Below are 20,499 nucleotides of genomic sequence, written 5' to 3'. Positions count from 1 at the left end.
TAAACACGTTTTACTCAAAACTTTAAGTCTTCCACTTTCATCACTTTGCCTCTTATAAGTCAAAGGTTTGCAAATTTTTTACAAGAGTCGACCACACAGACAAAAGCGAAGAAGATCCGGATAGTATGAGGTTTAACGAAAGATCAATATCATTCAAGTACATAAGCAGTATGAAAATGACACGCTCTTTAAATTATTTATTATATAGTGAAAAGACAACATCATCAAATAAAATAGCAATTGAATTAAGAAATAAAAGTGACACGTGCATGGGACACTAATGATACATATTGACATGTACCATCAAGTACGTCAACTTTGAGCCACAGCATTCTTTTAGATGTTTGGTCTACATATAGCTTGATGAAGTATCCACGAGTGATCGAGTCGAAAAAAAACTCATCGTTCATTTGGGGGTGAGCAAAATGGAAATTAAGGTCGATTTTTGAGTGAAAATTTTTTCGCGAATACAATACTTCCTTTTTGTAAAAAGAAGTAAAAATGATGAACATTTTAAAAATTCTAGTTTGACTTTTCACAAAGAAATGGTGCTCATTAACTACAACTATTAGTTGGTACTAATTTAAATTATTACAATAGTGTGACAAACCAGAAGCACCATAATAATGGTTTAACTTAGCTCTAATTGACATATGTAGCTAACAAATATCATTCCTTGATGAAAACTTGAACTTGAATTTTCAATAGTGCGACAAACAAGATTGAAGATATCAATTCAGGAACGATTAAGAATAGTACTCATCAATATTCTTGTCTTGGCAAGAGATAACGGACAAAAGTAATAAAATCTTTAAAATTTTAAACCAATGTTTACATCCCACAGCAAATTCCTAACAATATGTACTATAGGTCTTAAGAACTTTCTTAATTATTCCTAATTTTTTTAATTCTCCCACCGGTAAATAAGAAAACAGTGCACAATATTCGAGGATTAAACTTTAGCTATCAAAACGGCTATCATGTCAAAACTGCACTTGGATAAGCTTCACGACAACAAAGTCACCACGGTTGGCGGCACAAACCAAACTTCATGGAAAGTGAAACCAGAACAAGACCGAACCAAAGAAATGCAAGAAAAATGTTTCGTGGAGAAGAAAAACAAAAGCCAAGCAGAACACGAAAAAGGCAAGATATCATGTGGAATGGGCAAGGAGTGCTGTTCGGAAAGCACCCCTTTGCAATACTAACCCAGAACCGCTCATCACAATGGGTGATAAACTGCATGCCTGGCTGGACCGATTGCTGCCTCGTAAATAAAAACCCTCATTCCCGCACAATGGGGAAGAGGTTAATTCGACGAAAATGTGGAGTGCCGTTTGACATGGAAGGTCGTATTCGAACGCAGGTGACCTTCCCTTTAACGACGTGACACCAAAATGCTTGAATACTTTGGCCTGCAAAATATGCAAGTATGACTAACTTTCTGATTCGAGGGGTTTCGATCTGGGGGGGGAGGTGCATGACGTCACAAGAGTGCTGCTGTCGTATAAAAGGCACCCCCTCCTCGACTTTGTACCACATCTCAAGACAGCTGCTCTTCCTTACAGTATTCCACCATGAAGGTGAGTGGCAAACTTTGGATATCATCTTCTCTTCTTCCTAAGACCTCGTGGACGATAACGGATAACATTTCATCGCGAGTTGACAACGGAATTCGTTCGATTTTAATGTCATGTGGTTCCTGCTCTGAATAACATTCTAATTTCCGATTGAAATTAGTAGGAAGTGCTTGAAGAGTGATTAAAGATAACCGATAACGTTTTTAACATCGCTTAAGACCCAATTAGGATAAGCGAGAGTGTTCGAATCGAGATTAGAAGTCATTCCTCATACTAATAATGTCTGTTGAAACTGGAATAGGATTAAGCGGAGGTGTTTGCTTTGGAGTTTGAGATTGTCTGCTATGCTGGCAATGTTTGCTGAAAGAAAATTTGAATTGGTCCTAAGATTTGGTTCCCTGCTTAAAGATCCTTCGTACTGATAACTTTTTAATATCGATGAAAATCTGATTTGGATAGGCGGGAAAGTTCAAGTTTTCGAATTGTGGTTAGAGATCCTTTGTTTTACTTATAATGATTCATACGCCTGCTCATGCTATGGTGAGATTTGGCGGGGGAACTTGAGTCGTACTTTAAAGATCATCTGTCTTAATGGTAATGTCTGCTCAAGATCCAATTCCAACTAGGTGCGAGACTTCGAATCGTGAGTAAAGATCATCTGTTTTGCTAATCACATTCTTAATGTCTATAAGAATTGGATTAAGCAGGTGTGTTTCAATCGGGACTAAAGATTTGTTCAATTGATAATAATCCATATGTCTGTTGAAACTGGAGTATTATCAGCAAGAGAATCCGAGTCGTAATTAGTGATCATCTGCTTTACTGGTAACGTCTCCTAAAATCCATTTTGAATTAGGGACAAATGTTGTAGTCTTCGTTTAAGATCTGCTGCTTTACTGACACGGTTCTTAATGTCTGTTTAAAGCCTGATAAGGATAGGCGAGCATTGATATCAGAGATTATCTACTTTGCTGATTAAGCAATATTTATGGTGTACTGAAACTAGACTAGCATAGAGCGAGAGCATTTTCACCCTGATTAGGGATCATCCAATTTACTGATAAAGTATTTAATTTGTAATAAAATCAAATTAGGATGGTGCAGAAGAGTTCGTGTCGCGGTAAGAAATCGTTCTTGTTGATAATTTTCGATACACTAAAACTATTAGACCACCCCGTTTGAATATTAAACCACCAATAAAAATTTTTATTCTTTAAGAATTCCCGCTAAGTAATGTAACTGTCACAGTGCGTAAAATGACATTCCGATCATTTAAACCTTTAGCATTCTTTTTTTCGCATTCTTGCTTCACGCGTTTTTTTCTTTGCATTCCACATCCTCGTCACAAATTTAACAGAATATTTTACTTTTTAAAAACAAGTTAAAACTTTCTGGTAACTCCACCCTTTCTTATCTTCACACTGATGCTTTGTAAAACTCAAGTATGTTAGCAATAGTTAAGTAACCTACCTCAAGTTTGTCAACAATAGTTAAGTCTCGGATTCAAACTCCATCGAAATAGTGGATGCTACAGATTGTCATGTGACAATCAGATAAAAACTAATTCCAACTGAAATAGCTACCCTAAACTTTCTCTATCAGCTATCTGCTTTAAGTGCAGAAAAGCACAACTTCAGTAAGTTTCTATTTTTTAAGAGCGGAAACGCTTTACTTGTGTCAACCGACGTTTTGTTTCTCTTTTTTCTAGTCCAACGATTCAAGTTAGAAAAGCATTTAAACCCCTCAGAGCTCGCGTCAAAATAACCTCTGAACTTTCGAGTGAGAATTTTTCTCACACCACACTACTTCCCTTACATTCAGCTATAATATGTAATTGATTTATTCATTAATTTTAGTCCAGTTACAGAATTACCTGGTTTGATATTTGATGAAACAAGACAAAAACAAGTTTTCGGAGAACCACGCGAGCACTCGATTGATGAAAAAAACTCACGCTTCGCCTGTTTCGGCTAGAAAACTGATCCTCCGTGATACTCAAAGACTAATCTTTGCACAAAAAGAAGCTATAAAGAGCAGCAGTTGCTCTTATAGTTAGGGTGTCCAAGCTGTCTGCCTTGGCACCCTGAGGTGCCACAGTATAAGGCGAGGAGTGCCGCAAAGTATCCATGGTACAGTCGAGTTCGCTTATAACGAGCCTTGATTTAACGAGAACTTGGATTTAGCGAGAAAATCAAAAACATTTGGTTTTTATAATGTTAAGTCTATGGGAATACAACTCGTTTTTAACGAGTAAATCCCGCTTAAAGCGAGCAATGTTTTTGTAGTTCATAAAATTTCTGTTGATTTCCAGCTGAAAAAAAAAACTCTATTTTTGGGAGAATTCCCAATAACATTTTGAATTCGACTGAAAGTTAGAATTAAGACATAAATTCTAAGAACAAGTGATTGACGACCCTCAATTTCAATATTAAGCAAGAAAGTAGAATTGAACAGTAGTACACTTATCAGCGTTTTTCCAATCTGTTGTCAGAACAAAGATGAGTAACAATTCATTCTCAGTATGGCTGCAGCGTAGTTATAAACGATTTAGCAAGTAATTAACATCATGCGTTCCTTTGCAGGTTTTATTGTTGTTGACATTTCTCTACACTTGCAATGCTGCTGTCCTTCTGACCCCCAGGAATCCAGATGACTTGGGTGCGGCGGTAACTTTCCAAAATCAAGACGTAAGGCTTTCTAATAATTATTTTACGACAATTATTTCATTAAAATATTGCTTGGATTTTCTTTTACATCTGAATATTGTATATCTTTAACTCTGCCGTGGGAGGGTAAAGCGCACTATCTGCAGTAATGAATGATTTGAGATATTAGAAAAAAAACCTTTTGGACTCCATAAGAACAGCACGGAAATGTTAAAATTCAACGTTGTTTTCGTGCTTCATTTTCAGCGGAAACTAAATAAGCAAGCTTGTATAACAAAGTTAAAGTGCAATAGAGAATAAAAATACGAGAATAAAAAAAGAAAATTGGTTTTAAATTGATTAATTGATTGATTGATTATTGGTCAAAATCATTAAAGCGCGGAAAATTTGCACATACTTCTGCGATTTACCTTCCACCTGCAGAGCGCATTTCAATAGCTGTTCCGTTGGAAAAGGGTGGACTTGGTCTAACCAGGTAACCATAAAATAGTGAAATAATGAAAAAGATCTAAATAAGTAACAATCGAAAAAGCATAGTAAAAGACAAGTAAATTATTTGCCTTTGCCTCCCCGTTATCGAAATTTGAAGTCTTAAAGTATGCCGACATTTTAAGAAGAGTGGACAAATGTAGCGAGTTTCGGAGGAAATTGAAGGCATCTTTCTTATGCTTGCAGAAAGAGGTTCTGCCACATGGTAAAGTCACATGGTACTTTCTATTTCTCGCCAAATCCTTAAATTTGGCTACTTTTCTTAAAATTCAGCAAACTTTAAGGCCCTATCTCTCCATAATAGGTATACGAGGACAAATAATTTATTCACCAAGAAGAAAAAAGACAGTTTCACATTAATAACAAATAACAAATAAATACCTTTGTGCTGAAACTTCAAATAATCAGTAATCCAACGTTAAGTAGCACAAAAAATTGCAAATTATTGCCGACACTTGTTTCGGTGTTACAAGGAACACCTTTTTCAATGCAAAGAAATGTGAGCTTCTGGATGAAAAGTCATGACTTTTCATCCAGAAGGATGAAAAGTCATGACATTTTTTCCGTGGTAAGACCAAATATATAGGGCAGTACAAGTCGTGATTAGCATTGTAGGAAAATCCAATGTCTTGTTTCTATGTTAATTAATATGTGTTTCTAAATTCAAATCCGGACAGGAAAAAAAATCTTTACTTCGTAAATCTACGATAATGATCAATACAGAAATGTTTAAAAGTTTTTAAAAAGCGAAGTTTTACTGTTGAGAGAAGCGTTAAATAGTTATGCTTATCTTAAAAGTTGTCAACTCTTTTGCGCGAAATATTTGACTCCAAAGAAAACGTCGCATAAGTGCCTCAATCACTACGATAAAAACTGAAGTTTCAAATTTAAATTTACAAGAAAAGTAAAAAGAAAAAACTTGTATTAACAAAAGAGACAGAACGGTACGGCTAGTTTATTCTTTTGTCTACAGTTTAGTGAAACTATTATTGTTTGCATAGCAATTCATTTTGTATGTTTGAGTATTTGAATAACTACTTTAATTAAAAATGCTGGATAAATATACAAATTTTATTCGTCGTAATAAAGAAGCATAGAACTGAACTATGTTTCTTTATTAGACGTTGAGGGTAGGGTCTAACATGTGTTGAATTGAACGCATAACTTGCATCCAAAGACTATTATGCACACCTTACCATAGCAATGTCATACAGAATCACTTGTAAAGGTTACTAGCGCCGAAAGCGACAGTGTGTAGGTTCATAGCTCATGTAATGAATTTTTAACTTAACCATAACTAATGTCGTTAAATGGGCGATATTTGAAAACGTTCTTTAGATGTTCAACCTTGTAATTCAAAATTTGGGCTCCTAAATCATGTTTGGATTTATTTCTTTGCTACATGCATCGTATGGTAGTGTTAATAAATTATTCTATGGATGAAGATTTGCTGTAAAAAGTATAATATAAGTGATAAAGGAAGAGATTCTGTTCTGGGTTTTAGTTAGCAATTGACTTATTTTCCTCCAACATCGTTTGCAGCGTGAACTTTTTTTTTTTAAATACTCCAACCCAAGCATTATTACTGCGTCAGATTATTTCCACCTAAAGGAGTCTATATTCTCTATTTCCATTCAAACGTTTGCAAGTATTTGAAAAGTCACATTAGCTGTTTCTCTATTGGTTCCGTTTCGTAATTCAATTTTAAAGTTTTCCGGGCGAGGGAGGGAGAAAAGGGTATTTATATATTTGTTGGAAAATCAAATCAAAACATTAAGTTTTTCAAATGGTCAATTCCAACCCTGCCGCCCCACCCTCCCCAGCTGTTGAGACAACGCAAATGTTGGAGAACTTCTGGAGTGAAAACGGAAACAGATTACATGTAAACAAAGAAGAGCGCCATTTGGCGACCTCAGTCATGTGCGTGGCTTGGAATACGACTCCTATTGGTTAACTTGTTTTTTTAATTCGGTATAAAATCCCCAAACTGGCGCAGCGGCAAACCTACTGGAAACCTATTTGTTCACTTTCGGTCACTGTATTCCGTGAACAGCGTTTAAGAAACAAATAGTGCACACATTAAATTTTACTAAAGATAATTTGTGCTACAAACGATGGTGTAAGAAAAAATTCAAAATTCAGGGTAAAAGCTACAAGGATGTCTAGCTTTTAACCTGTCTAACACCTGATGTCATCGTATCATCAAGTGTAGTACATATTTTTATATTAATCCTAATCCTTCCGATGTGACTCTATAATACAACATTAAACTTTTGAAATATATTTTTCTTCAGGTTCTGGGGCAGTATAACTTTGGATATAGCGAAGGCCATCCTTCTGGTGCATCTTTCCGCCGGGAATCAGGAGATGCTTTCGGTAACAAAGTTGGTTCCTTCGGCCTGCGGGACGCCGATGGCCGCGTGAGGATCGTCCGATACGTCGCAGACGCCAACGGCTTCCGGGCTGACGTCACCTCCAACGAGCCAGGAGTTGCACCACAAGATCCCGCTTCCGCCACCATCAACAAGCCTCTACTCGTGCCACAGCCTGTGGTACCAGTTGCACCAGTAGCAGTGCCACCCCCTCCACCCCCACCTGTGGCACCGGTTGTTGCTGGACCCAAGAACTTCCCACCCCCTCCTCCTCCTGCTTACAACTACGTGCTTCCTGCACCTGCAGTGGTAGGACCTCCCCCACCACCCCCTCCAGCATACTATCCTCCTCCACCTAAAGTGTCCTCCCCAGTTGCTATCCCAGCCCCATACGCTGCGCCAGTCGGAATACCTGCACCAGTACCAGTCGCTGCACCATTTGCAGCGCCGGCACCAGCTCCCGTGGGTGTCTTACCGAAAGGTTTTGCTGCTTTCGCCCCAGCACCACCTCCTCCTGCCTACTACACAAACCTTGTCGGTGGCAAGGGCTATGCTGGAGCCGTCAGGAGCTTCGTTCCACCCTTCGCAGCTGTTCCGCCCCAGTTCGGATACTTGAAATCACCACCTGCTTATCAAGCTCTGGGCTATCCATTATAACATAAAAACATCACACTAGAATTTTTAAAATGTCATTCATATTTTGCCTTCAAGGCGGTGGTAAAATCTTTTCAGCGAGAGCAGAAAATCAAATGCACGTGAAACTGAAAACAAAATACATTCACGACTTTGATACAACAATTCTTTTATTTAATGTAAACTTCAAACGACAAAATTTTTGAGTCGATTCTCAAAGAAAACATTTTTATATCTAGCAAAACGTTAAAAAATATTTCAACCCACCTCCCTCTACAACATATCATATAATTCGAAGTTTACTTTGAAAAAACAACTTCGATAATTTTATTCCACAGCAAATCCTGCACTTATTTTTGTTTCAAGGGTTTTAATTTAATGTCCGACTATTTAGTCACATTATTGTTTGTGCTAATGGACTAGCATTGAATGCTTGAACAATTTAATTCCTCATAAAAGAAAATTGAAAACAACATCATTGATGTTATTCCAAGCATATTACCGCTTTGTAGAGCCATTGTGATAGCGCAAACATATGTTTCGTCTTGTTGTTATTGTACTTTTTTATTTATACATTTGAAAAAAATAAAGTTTTTTATTTACATAAACCTCTTTTTCATTTTCATGGATGCACACGAAGTTTCGATTTTTATCTTATTCCTCCCTCCCTTCGGGGACTTTTATTGTGTTCAAAAGTTCTATATGAACTTTTGTGCCAATTTTCAAATCTACGGGTTTTTTTTTTTCATTCCATTAGTTGACTAACTAGACTACTAAAGCATAACTTGATATTAAAAAAAAAAAATCAAACCTTGATGTGCTCCGAATTTTGTGAGCTTAGACGGTTTTTATTTTGAAAATCCGACTGTTAAAAAGCAGACGAGTTTTGTCAAACTACAAAACCATTTTTCACATTCAAATGTAGCTTTATAGAATGTCCTGTACTTTACATTGAAAGAACAGTTATTTCAACATAGTTAAAGTTTATAAGTAACACAGTAAAGATATACTTGAAGCGCTTACTATCAAATTAGCGCAATCAACTTTACAGGAAAAAATGCAGGGTGTTTCAAAAAGAATGACCCGATTTGAAATGCGTATATTATGAAAACTATTGAAAATAGTCGCTTCAGATTAATATTATAAAACATGGATACAATAATAAAGTTTTTTTAAATAAAAAATTAAAGGTCCTCAACATGTCCATCTTTGGATGCACATGTCCACACAATACTCAAATTCGTCCCAAACTTTTGCAAGCATGTCTGCATCGACTTCCACCGCTTACACAAACAACCCGTATCTTTGAATTGTTTATACCATTTTCTAATGCTCTTCGGGGCAGGAGGTTCAACATGAGGGTATTCTCGATGAAAGTCACAATGAACTGTTGTTACGGACTCGCACTTCGCGAAGCGTATGGAACACAATACGGTTTTTTCGTGCAGTCGCCATTTTCATAAACACTGCAATGGCAGACGAAAAAAGTGAGTTTAGTGCTACCTGCCGGTAACTCAGTGAAACTCGAGCTTTTCCCTATTCTAACGGTACCTTTATTTAATGAAACGGATTAAAATATGAATACTTATGATTTTTTGAAATCGGGTCATTCTTTTTGAAACACCCTGTATTATGCTGCATCACGGATTAATATAATTAGACACTATTGGATTTTTGAAACATGTCTCCCTATCCTAACTGAAGATCACTTAAATAAAAATTGAGTTTGCTTCTAAATTAAGAAAATCCTCATTTTGTTCTGCATCACGGGTTTATTCAAAAATCAATTCTAACGCAAATCATTAAAATGTCTGAAATAATATAGCGAAAAAACACTATAAGTGGGTGTTGTAGTTTGATCATCTAGGCAAAGGTTTTACAGTCAAAAAAATGTTTTAAAGATATTTTTGCAATAGGTGGAGTCCTCATTTGTTGACACCACTCCCTTAGGGCAGGAAAAAAACGCGTTTATCAATTCAAAAATAAATTTAAATCTTTTACAAAAATAAAATTGAACACTTCAGGGAAAACAAATTAAATTGGTCTACAGTTTTAGAGAAAATTAAAAATTTTACGAAAATTCCCCCACCCCTTTTTTTGGTTCAAAAATTTGGGAGATCTGAACAAGAAATTGAGACAGCTGAAAAAACTATTTATGTACTGGTGCCATCCATGAACGTTAAAGAGGACAAAATACTAATTCTGCAACAATTTTTGCCAATGTTTTTGAGTGTTCAAGATTTTTTTTTTTTTTTTTTGATTGTGAGACAGTGAGAAGCAAAGGGATGTTAGAGGACATTTTCAAGTTTTGAGTAAAACGCCTTTAAAGATACTTTCATTGATTTTTTTTTCTAAATCATGCTGTATAGCAGTGTCCACCAGGGCTACTAGTTAGTACTATCTGTTGCTCCAAGACAGAGGAGAGGTTTACCTACAATTTGTGCAGGTTATCTTGAAATTTTTAGTTTTGGCAACTTACATCTCTGCTTCTCATTGCCTCAGTAACCACTGCACCAGAGAGGGATAAGTAGACATTGTTGGGCTTTTAGAAACCTGTCTCCGTACCGTAACTGAAGATCTCACTGTCTTGTAAATTAATCTCATTTCTAAGCGAAGAAAACCAATATGTTCTACTGTTTGACCGTGGATTGTATGTAATTTGGCAATTTGCAAAGTAAAGACTATTCCATCTGAATGAATCTAGCAGGGGAGAAGGGAAAATAACAATGGGATTTTGATGCCTTCGTTTTATAATGTCACTAGTGCCTTATTCATTTATTGCATATTCTAAAATAAAATAAGAGAAAACAAAAATTGTTACCATAGAAGCAACAAAAAGAAAAGAAAATATTTTCACTTCGTTCAGGAACGTAAGAGCAAAATGGTAAGCTCAAAACTTTGTTGTGCATAAATAAATCAATGAATTTTTGCCGTAAGAATATAGATCGAATATACTTTAGATTAAAAAAATGTTACTGAGTGCAAATTTTCATTTTTACAAAACTAAGGCTAAATAATAGAGAGGCAAAAGTGCACATCTGTAACAAAGCAACTAACATCCCTATAAACTAATAGATACGCCTATAAACCGGAAATTAGACTTTCCATGTAATCGATGATCAGACAGTACGCCATCACAAAACGTGTAATTAGACACTATTCGGTTGTTGAAAACTTGTGTCCCATCGTAATTGAAGATCATTATCTTCTAAAATCGATCTCACGTCTAAACTACGACAAATGTGTTACAGTGCTCCAGGGACAGGGCTGAATTTAGCTCCATGCCGCCCCTAGGCAGATTTGAAATCTGCCGCCCCCTCCTCCTCCCCAATAAAAGAAGCAAAATTTCCTTGACTCAAAAACAAGCAAAAAAGGGTTTTCGAAATTTAAAACTGTCAAGCTTATGAAAAAATGATGACGTTTCACACTCAGGGCACCCGAATGGTAGTTTTCAATAATCCCCCAAAAATTCCTTATTCGGCAAATTTTTCTGACAATTCGGCATATTTGGAGATATTATTGCAACCTAGAGATTTTTTTTTTTTTAAACGTGTTTTGAGACTTCCAGGAATGCCTTTTCAATTCAAAGTTGTGAACTTTTGGATGTAAAGACATCCGGTAAAAGCAAAGAAAATGAACAGCAGGCAGCTTAAATAGCAAAATAGCAATCATCAAAAACAAACAAGACAAAATGGATATCGGCGCCGAAATTTATTGTATAATTCCTTTTGAGAAAAAACCGTTAAGTAATAAATTTCTCTAAAAAATCCCGTAAAATGCATTTTGACATCTAAACATAATCACTAATTCTTTCTGGTTTCAATTGAGGAACAATTTTCTTACCAAAAAACAATTTGCATTTAAATCCACTCCATCATGTTTTTTTATTCTTTCTGAAATAAATATTTCAAGTGTGAAAATTAGACTCGTTTTTGTTAATTCCTTAAATAAGTTGTGCATAGTATTTAATGCCTTTCCATTACTTGAAATATTTTTTCTTCCGATTTTTACGACATTAGTTGGCACAGAAATGCACAACACGGTAGATCATAAACATTTTTTCTACGAAGTACTACGGCAACAAAAGCTAAATTTCTTTAAAAAGTCGAAATCAGTGTCCTTTCTCTTCCTGAGAGTCCTTCGTATCTGAACAATGAGAACATACACACAACTGAATTAACTAAATTCTGATAGAATATGTATCACCAAAGTAACTTAGAATAAAATATAAGATTATTAATAAAGATAAAAACAAGTACTTCTTGAACAAATTTTATTTTGACTTAAAATTTCACAAGCAAGATTTAACAAAAAGAATAAATAGGACAGTACAATCAAGTGCTTCTGAAAAGTAAAAAACAGGCTTGAATTTTAAATTATATTGAATTGTACAAAAAGAAAAGACTATTAGAAAAAGACTAGTTTCAGAAAGAAATTAATGATACCTCAATAAGCTATTAAGTTTTCATAATTAGAGAACTACTGATTCAAATGATGTTTTCGGTTATAAAAACATTGTTTGGTTCATGGAAGAGATTAAAATTTTAAAAAGTCAAATTATACACCCTAAGGACTGTGTGTATTTGATATACAGGATGATGAGTGTGGAACTAAACTTTTAATAAAGTCTGCAATTAATGAAAAATTCTGTAAGGTATTTTAAGAAGTAAAATTGGTCATCACCTTTGTACTTTATTTAGTACATTTATATTTCTTCGAAAAATACTTTGTGGAAAGTAAACATTTCATTAATATTTGGGTGCTTTTAGAGTTTTCAGTTTTAGATACTTATCTGTTTGCTGTTCTGAAAAAACACAAACAGTTAAGGCGAATGGAAGTACAGTACAGAGTATATAATAGTTCAAATAGTGGAACATTTGTATCATCAAGACCATTGCATTTCGATTAACTAAAATTATACGATACAAACTTGATGTAGACGCTAGTGAAAATCCTTTGCTGTTTTTCAAAATAGTTTTGAAAGATTGAACATGGAGCAATTCTAAACTAGGGAACTTGAAATTAAACGATCTATTCTTTTAGACTTTAATGAGAAGCACTAATCTTTAAATCAAATGCTGCAAATTTCGAATATGATTTACTTCTGAGACTTTTGCAGGATTCAATAATAAAATGTACGTGGAAATTTTTTAATTCGGATATTTATCTGTGTACATGTGTATATTTGAAAAGACTTTTAAATGCTAAAAGTCATAATTTTACGCTGATTTTTAAAAAAATACTGAAAACAGTTCATTTTACCAATTAGATTCAGCAATACTCAAAGTTTTCTAAATACATAAGAAAAAAAAATTCCTTTTTGCTATATAGAAATTCTGTTGCTGAATTAGTTAAGCGGTTATAATTCAAACATTTCAAAGCTAATTTCGAAATGGAAAACAAAGTTATTATTCATGATTTCCATAATTGCAATTTAAGTCAAATAATTTTTATCAACATAAACGGAAATAATAAAGAGAATAATACTTTGGTGGAAGTTTTTGATAAACAGAAATTTTTCTAAATAATGAAATTTAAAAAAAAACAATCCTCCTCACAAAAATTGCTCAAAATATCATAAATCTTAAAGAAAATAAAGCACAGTAATTAAAGCTTACATGGAGCCTTTTTTGAATTGCTTAACAATTAAGTCTAAAGTCAAGACATATTTGTCATCCTTTTTAAAAACCACAAATATTCATTCATATTTATTCATTTTCTGAAGTAGCGTTTTTACAAACACTACTGCATAAAATAAGAAATAAAAAAATAACAAAACAAGTTCAGAGACAAAAACCTAAAAAACAAAGCAATACCTCTGAGGCGAAAATAAATAGATGTAGACAATGTTTAAAACAAAAAATTGCTGCCTGGTGCGTACACGTCTTTTGAGCCTACATGAGCAAAAAGGTAATCTTTTCTCGTAAGTTGTTTCATCCATAAGGACATGTCTTCTGCTTTGAAACAGTCCTCGTGACACACGTGTAAGTATAGTTTCCAATTTTTGCGATTGATAAACATTGTATACGTCTATTTAGTACAATTGTATTGCATACTCTCAAATAACAATTTTTTTTAATTGTTATTTTAAAACTTCATGACGGGCTTTAAAACGAGTAAATTCCTTTGATAAAAGTTTGATTTCTAATTTAAGGGAAAAGTTGAATTTCAATAATGATATGCATATCCGTGGTGAGGAGCAGCAAGATGATGAACGGCGTAGGGGGCTACAGGGGCGACGTAGGGTGCTACAGGGGCAGCGTAGGCTACTGCATGGTGATGTGCAGGGGCAACGAGCAGTCCAGCTTTATTGATGGCGGTGTGGGCGGGGTCCTTTGGCTCCACACCCGGTTCGTTGGTCTGGATATCGGCACGAAATCCTGCAGCATCAGCCACATAGTTGACGATTCGGATGCGGCCATCAGCGTCCCGCAGGCCATAAGATCCAGCCACATTGCCATGACCGTCTCCGGACTCCTTGCGGAAGGTGCCTCCTGTCAGGTGGCCTTCGTTGTAACCGAAGTTGTAGTTGCCGAAGTTCTTTGAAAAGAAATAGATTGTGAGCATGAACAATTAAAACGGGTATTCATAGAACAATATTAAACTGGATAGTCAATCAAGCTATATTTAAAATCTCGGCTCCATTGAAATTTTTGGGAGCAATGATTCTATTTCAGCTATAGCCATTCTTAAAATATTTCTTACTTTCCTTTGGTAAGGATTTAAACTACGTCAGTGATGAGTTAAAGAAGACTTAGAAATGTTGCTGCTGTTGATTAATACAAAAAACATATCAGAAACTACTATAATTCCTATGATGAATTTGAACTGCTCCATTACGAACCGAAGAAAATAAGGGCACCTCTTCGATATTTCAAACCTGAAATTGCGATTTTCTATTTCGAAACATTTACACTTTCGAAACTCCTGCACGGCTCATCATATTGTATTGTTTTTGGAAAATTCGAGCTATTGTTTGTAAAAATGATCCTTTTTACCAGACAATGTCTACAGGATAAAGTTCTCAAATTTCTCGTTCTCACGGCAGTTAGTTCTGACATAAAAATTGTTCTGCTCGTTTAAGTGTTGTTGGAGCACAAAAACAAAATCTATTTCTGCAGTAGATATCTTCTTGTTTTATATATGAGGCAAAAAACCATAACTTTATCTTTGATTGAATTAGGAAAGAGTAAGGAACGAACGATTTTAGAGATTATTTTATACGTTTTAAAATATAGCATCACATTAAAGTATAGGATCAAAAATATAAGAAGTACTGTTAAAACTTGTTCCTAATTCCCAATTAATCCTTCGTCAGTTTTGAAAACATTTTCATGTGAAAAAAATGTTTCGGGATTGTTTCAAGACACTTGCACACGAATTTGGAAATGCGCTTGGAATGTTGATGACCATAAACAGGGACGGACTGGATCCCGCAAGAGGGCACCAACCTTGGCCTCCAAAGGGCACAAAAAAAGGTGGAAAGAAAAAAGATGACAAAAAAAAAAGAAAGAATGAAAAGAAAAAAACAATGGTTCACAGGTTCACTAGTTTTTTTTAAAAAAAAAAGAAAAAAAAAGCTCGAAAAAAGTCGCACAGGTCACTCCGCCCCTGACCATAAATAACCCATCATTGCAAGCAAGTAAATTAAGCTCAATTATAACTAATTTTGACAATAAAACAAATCCATTAAAATATTTGTCTGTGTCATTTCATAACCAATTACGTCTAAATCAAGCAACTAAAATAGCTTCCAGAGTTGAACGGTGGAGGGGCACAAACTTCGCATGCCAGAGGTCGTGAGTTTGATTCCCACCGGTCCTCGTTCTCGTCCTATAAATCTTTTTTGTAGCGTCCTGTGTGTAAATAAAAAATTGTAGTGCGTTGTCTTTTATTAGAAGTCAGAGGCGGATAGAAGGGGTTAGCTATTGGAGTCATGACCTTCCTAAACCGTCGACAATAATATCCGTCCGCATTGTGTTCAAATATTGTATGAATAAAATTTAAGTTATTTCAGTGTCTTTTCAATTCAAGAATTATTTTTAAAAGTAAATATTTAAAATACCACTTCCTTTCGTAGCTTATGAAATTAATATGTTACGTTTATGGCTATTGGGGACCTTATTCCTGGTCAATTTGGCACTTTTTATTGACACCCAAGCAGTTTCAGAAATTATTCGTTACCAAAACTTTAGGTTCTTGAAGGGGGGGGGCATTCTTTAGCATGACCCTCCTCCTAATATGGTAATCTATATCCGCCTCTTTTAGAAGTACACCCGCCCTGTGCGGCAATGGCGCCCCTTTTTCTCAGAACTGTGGGACACTACATGAAACAAGCATTGATATCTTATCAAAAATTAAATTATTGGCGAAAATTCTTTTCCAAGCTCTGAGTAATATTGTGTCTGTAATTCAGCTGGTCAATAGAAGTTAAAAATAAACATAAAATATGCAATGTAATTAAATTAAAACTTACGTCTTGACTTCTGTACTGAGTACTTCCACCGGTACTGATGACTGCTGGATGATGCAGCAGAACGGCTGCCTGAGAAGCAGCGAACAAGGTTAAGAAGATAAAAGCCTAAAACAAAATGGAACGCTTTTTACATTCATTCGAAGACAGATGGGCGTAAATAATTAAGAACTGTGACAGTGTTACATTTATTTTCCCATTTTCCGTTTAAGAATTAAATGACACCTGATGGAAATAACTTTACAGGTAAAATTCGTTAAAACTTGACCACGTAAAGAAGGCGGATGACCTTGAAGCGAAACGTCATTTGTATCATAGTTAATAGGTAGAATCTGCCAGAAAGCACCGAATAGTAAGAGGCATGGTCTCGCTAATCCTATCTATACCAAAATAATTACAAATGACCTACTACAAATAATACAAATGATGTTTTTGCTTCAAGGTCCTCCGCCTTCTTTTCGTGGTCAAGCTATACTCCATGAACTGTGAAAGATTATACAGGACAACTACTTTGTCATTTGTAACATTGACTAGAAAAATTAATATTGGATTAGCTTGTGAGGATTTTTGCAACAAGCTTAAAACCAAAAAAGACTTTCTAAAAAAAGTCTTTGCCAGTGAAAAGTACATGTAAATATTGTTCAAATTTTATGCCTCATTCAAAGTTTTTCTTCTTACTAAAGTAACTTATAAATATTAACCTATAGAGAAAAAGAATGATTAAATTTATATTCTTGTGTCCCTTATAATTACCTCTGGTTTAGGTTTTAAAAAAAAAAAAAGAAAAAGCATTTACTCATAACATTAAGAAAGAACTACCCTCTAAAATATTCTAAAAGCCAACCTAGGTGTGTGTACTCTTCTGAATACTCGCGACCCGGGGGGGGGGGGAGGGGGCATTTAAGATATCTGGCAAGCCTACTTAATGGTTAACGTAAGGCCCAAATTGTTATTAAATACGGTAAAAAAAAAAAATATTTGCACATATGTATTTAAAACATATTAAGTGTAGTTTCGTTCTTAATTTTTTTTTCTTTTTTTTTTCAGAGTAGATTAGTGACACTGTGACTGAAATAATAACATGTATCAGTGATAACAACCTAAATGCAAAGCGTTCACATTGCACCATTCAAGTCACCCTAAACAACAAAGGGATAATGTTCCAATTGGGAAAGATAATGATGAAATTTGATGTGACCTGTGAGTCACGGCGGGCAGTGGAAGGTTAAGATTGTCTTATTGTCTTTAAAAAAAATATTTTGTATAAAATGGCTTCTAATAATAATGGTTATGCTAACTAAAATTTTGATTTTTAGATTGACTAAAGAGAGAGACTTTGAATAGATAAGAATAATCAAAAGAAGATAATTTGAGAGACCAAATCAAAAATACAGAAGAAAGGTCGTACTGTATTTGGGGCTAAGAAAAGGTAAAAATAGTTAAATTTGAAATTTTCTAAAGGCTTAGTAAGGTTTAAGCTAAACATTATTTAAATCAATGATTTTTTGAAAAATCTATTATATTTATTAATATAATCGCTGATTTATAACAATTAGTTTAAATCATTGACACTCTTACTATTACCAATAGGACTACACTAATGTGTAATGTCATGGGAAATCGAGTAAGAGTCACTTGGTAAAGTGTAAGAGTGTTTATTATAGCTCCACGTAGGACACCCAGGTGAAAAGCTAGTCTTATATTAAAAAAAAACTAGTATTAGTAAGATAAAGAGGGCATGAAAAAGTTTGTTGAAAACATTCATTTCTCTTATTGGTTCAAGAGTCATTTTTGTTGCATAAAATGTTTCAATGGACTCCGAAGCAGATATTGCTTTTCATAAATTAAAAAAAATAATAATAATAAATGCTAAATGCGCGTATTTATGAATTGAGCATCATTTTTATTAATACTTTCTAAGTTTTTTCTACGGAATAAAATTCAAAAAAAAGAAAGATATTTGGAATAAAGAGTATTCTTGTTTGTGTGGAGGGGAGGTACATGCATTTTAAACAAAAAAATGAATTTGTTTCAAAAAAATTAAAGTTTTTGCAATCAATAATTGCATTTAGACTTCGAAAAATTGCTTTTTTTTCCTTTTTGAGTTTCTATGCTCTGTAGTTGATTGTATTTCGTCTCAAAAAGTTTTCATTTTGCATTAATTTCGGTCTAGCGTTTCAGATTTACTATTCATACTAAATATCATGCAAAAATGGTAATAGTAAATCTGTTAAAAAAATTATAATACTAAATACTTGATTTATTTTCAAGCAAACTAACTGAAAATGAAAAATATATTCTGAATAAATTTATTCAAATCTTTTTGGTAAAAGGAATTTTTAGTTATTGATGATTTAAAGAATTGTTATTCATAATTATCGTATTTAAGGACTTTAGGTAAGCTACCCGCCATCGCCTTATCTTAGATCCGCTGTCCACATAAAGCAATGGTCATGTGACTCTTTATCTACCAATTATAAAACGAATACATCTACAGTCAAAACGCAGCAAAGTAAAATAAACAAGCAATCTTGATTGCTTAAGGGGTCACAGTACCTTTCAAACATTTTTCTTTAATTTAGATAAATTTCATATTTCTTTGAAACCATAACATGCATACTTATTTCGTAATCAATAATTTATTTTTAAAATTAAAAAATCTTGCCTACATTTTTTAAAAATTCAAAAAATAGAGATAAATTTCAGTTTTTTAATAACCCTAAGGCTTTTTTATTTTTGCACTAATTAAAAAAAAGTTTTTTGCTAAACGATCACTATAATCATCTCTAAAAATCTGTGCATTCATTTGCTTATGAGTTTATTAGAAAATTTTCTGTGATTAATTATGTAAAAAATCAAAGTTTAAAAAAAAAATTTTTTGGTTTTTAAAGGTTTAACAATCTCTAAACATTTGAGTAATTTTTAAAATGCTTATCCAATGAACAGTTTTGTAAAATATGTTATCCCAATTGCAAAAAGTATTACTTTAAAGCTCTATCTTTAATAGAAAAAAATCCTTAGGGATTCTAATGACATGAAAACACAAAAAAAAAAAATCATCATCGAGAAAAAGCAATCTAAAGTTTTTCTTTTGCATAAGAACACATAGCGAGCATGACCTAAACCACTCTTAACTTTTTAAATATTTGAACTAAAGCAATGAAACTTTTCCCCTGTGTTCAGAATAGTTTTTAATTTTGAAATAAGCAATAAAAAAATTTTTGATCATTTCATCATTTTTGAGGTACAACCCCTTAAAAAAAACATTGCCTAAGAATTCTAGAACATTAATTATATTTTCTTCACAGTTTCATTTCAGTTCACACAGGAATGGGAAAAATCAGAGCAAATGATACTATTAACTGTTATTTTAAACATATTATTAATTTTATCCTGTCTGTTCATATTTTCAATTTTATTCACGTTTTTTTCCATTTCAATGGATCTGCATATTAGTTTCTCGCCTTTGCAGACCAACACATTCCCTTAGAACTAGCATTCACTCTTTCATGTAACGCCAGAGTATCGTCAGACGCCATTGTTAACGAAAATTTTGATGCTCAGTTTTCCCACCAGATGGAGGTAGAAACTCCTCAGTCTCCATGCAAATGCATGCAAGTGGGAATTGCGGGGCAGAAAACTGAATCTCTACTCTCTAGGTGCCCCAGCCAGCGGGTCCCTAGGTACAGATCCTGACGACCGTCCCGGAGGGGGATTACTGAGGCTGAAACCAAACAATTTTCCCCGCCTGGCCGCCGGATGGTGGGTATAGACCTACCACCGTTGCGGACGGGGATAACCAGATAGAGGCACCTAGGCTCTCTTCGATGCAAAACTGCGCTAGGAATTTAAATTTACCGGGAGTATTGAAGTGTTTTCATGTTGCTGTATGAATAGCCAAGTCTTTATCTAGTTATTATTTTAAGCATATTTAAATGCATGTTTATCACATTTTTAAGCCGAAAATAGGAAAATGAAGAATATAATCAAGAGATACGCTCCTGATGTTTACCTAAGAAAAATTCGCATTCTTACCTTCATAATTAGATAAATTTTGAAGCTGCGAAAAGCACGATCTGAAAGAACCAAGAGTTGATAATATTGCCTCCCATGTTGCGGACACTGGTATATATACCAGTGTCCGATGGACAGGGGTGTGTCTGGCAACACGTGACATGGGAGATGCCAGTGAGGGTGTAGCCCCCTCCTTCGTCGAAGGTCGAACTCTGGGAATGCTTCCCTGCTCACGACCTCGTTACGAGGTCGGAAATGAGGGGAAAAACTGT

At 34.5% G+C, this 20,499-nt stretch overlaps 2 protein-coding genes across 2 annotated transcripts; one reads left to right on the top strand and one right to left on the bottom strand.

The window, feature by feature from the left end:
• Window positions 1-1,381: 1,381 nt before the first annotated feature.
• On the top strand, window positions 1,382-8,338 carry LOC129231450 (uncharacterized). The gene is made up of 3 exons (XM_054865771.1): window positions 1,382-1,583; window positions 4,163-4,267; window positions 7,030-8,338. Exons 1-3 carry the CDS (start codon window positions 1,578-1,580, stop codon window positions 7,762-7,764), a joined length of 846 nt encoding a protein of 281 aa, XP_054721746.1. The 5' UTR covers window positions 1,382-1,577; the 3' UTR covers window positions 7,765-8,338.
• Window positions 8,339-12,016: 3,678 nt separating this feature from the next.
• Window positions 12,017-20,288, bottom strand: LOC129231497 (cuticle protein 14-like). The gene is made up of 3 exons (XM_054865828.1): window positions 20,249-20,288; window positions 16,217-16,321; window positions 12,017-14,280 (listed from the first exon to the last, which is right to left on the bottom strand). Exons 1-3 carry the CDS (start codon window positions 20,252-20,254, stop codon window positions 13,909-13,911), a joined length of 483 nt encoding a protein of 160 aa, XP_054721803.1. The 5' UTR covers window positions 20,255-20,288; the 3' UTR covers window positions 12,017-13,908.
• Between the last annotated feature and the right edge of the window lie 211 nt (window positions 20,289-20,499).

The sequence above is a fragment of the Uloborus diversus genome, chromosome 1 (genome assembly GCF_026930045.1).
Source record: "Uloborus diversus isolate 005 chromosome 1, Udiv.v.3.1, whole genome shotgun sequence".
Lineage (NCBI taxonomy): Eukaryota > Metazoa > Arthropoda > Arachnida > Araneae > Uloboridae > Uloborus > Uloborus diversus.
Note: the sequence above shows the minus strand (reverse complement) of the source record. Positions and strands in the feature narration are given on the sequence as shown.

What these genes read in the sequence shown, in the direction of transcription:
- LOC129231450 (XM_054865771.1), top strand. An exon ending in TAACTTTCCAAAATCAAGAC is followed by an intron (nt 4,268 to 7,029) that starts GTAAGGCTTTCT and finishes ATTTTTCTTCAG; the next exon opens with GTTCTGGGGCAGTATAACTT.
- LOC129231497 (XM_054865828.1), bottom strand. An exon ending in CTCAGTACAGAAGTCAAGAC is followed by an intron (nt 14,281 to 16,216) that starts GTAAGTTTTAAT and finishes TTCTTTTCAAAG; the next exon opens with AACTTCGGCAACTACAACTT.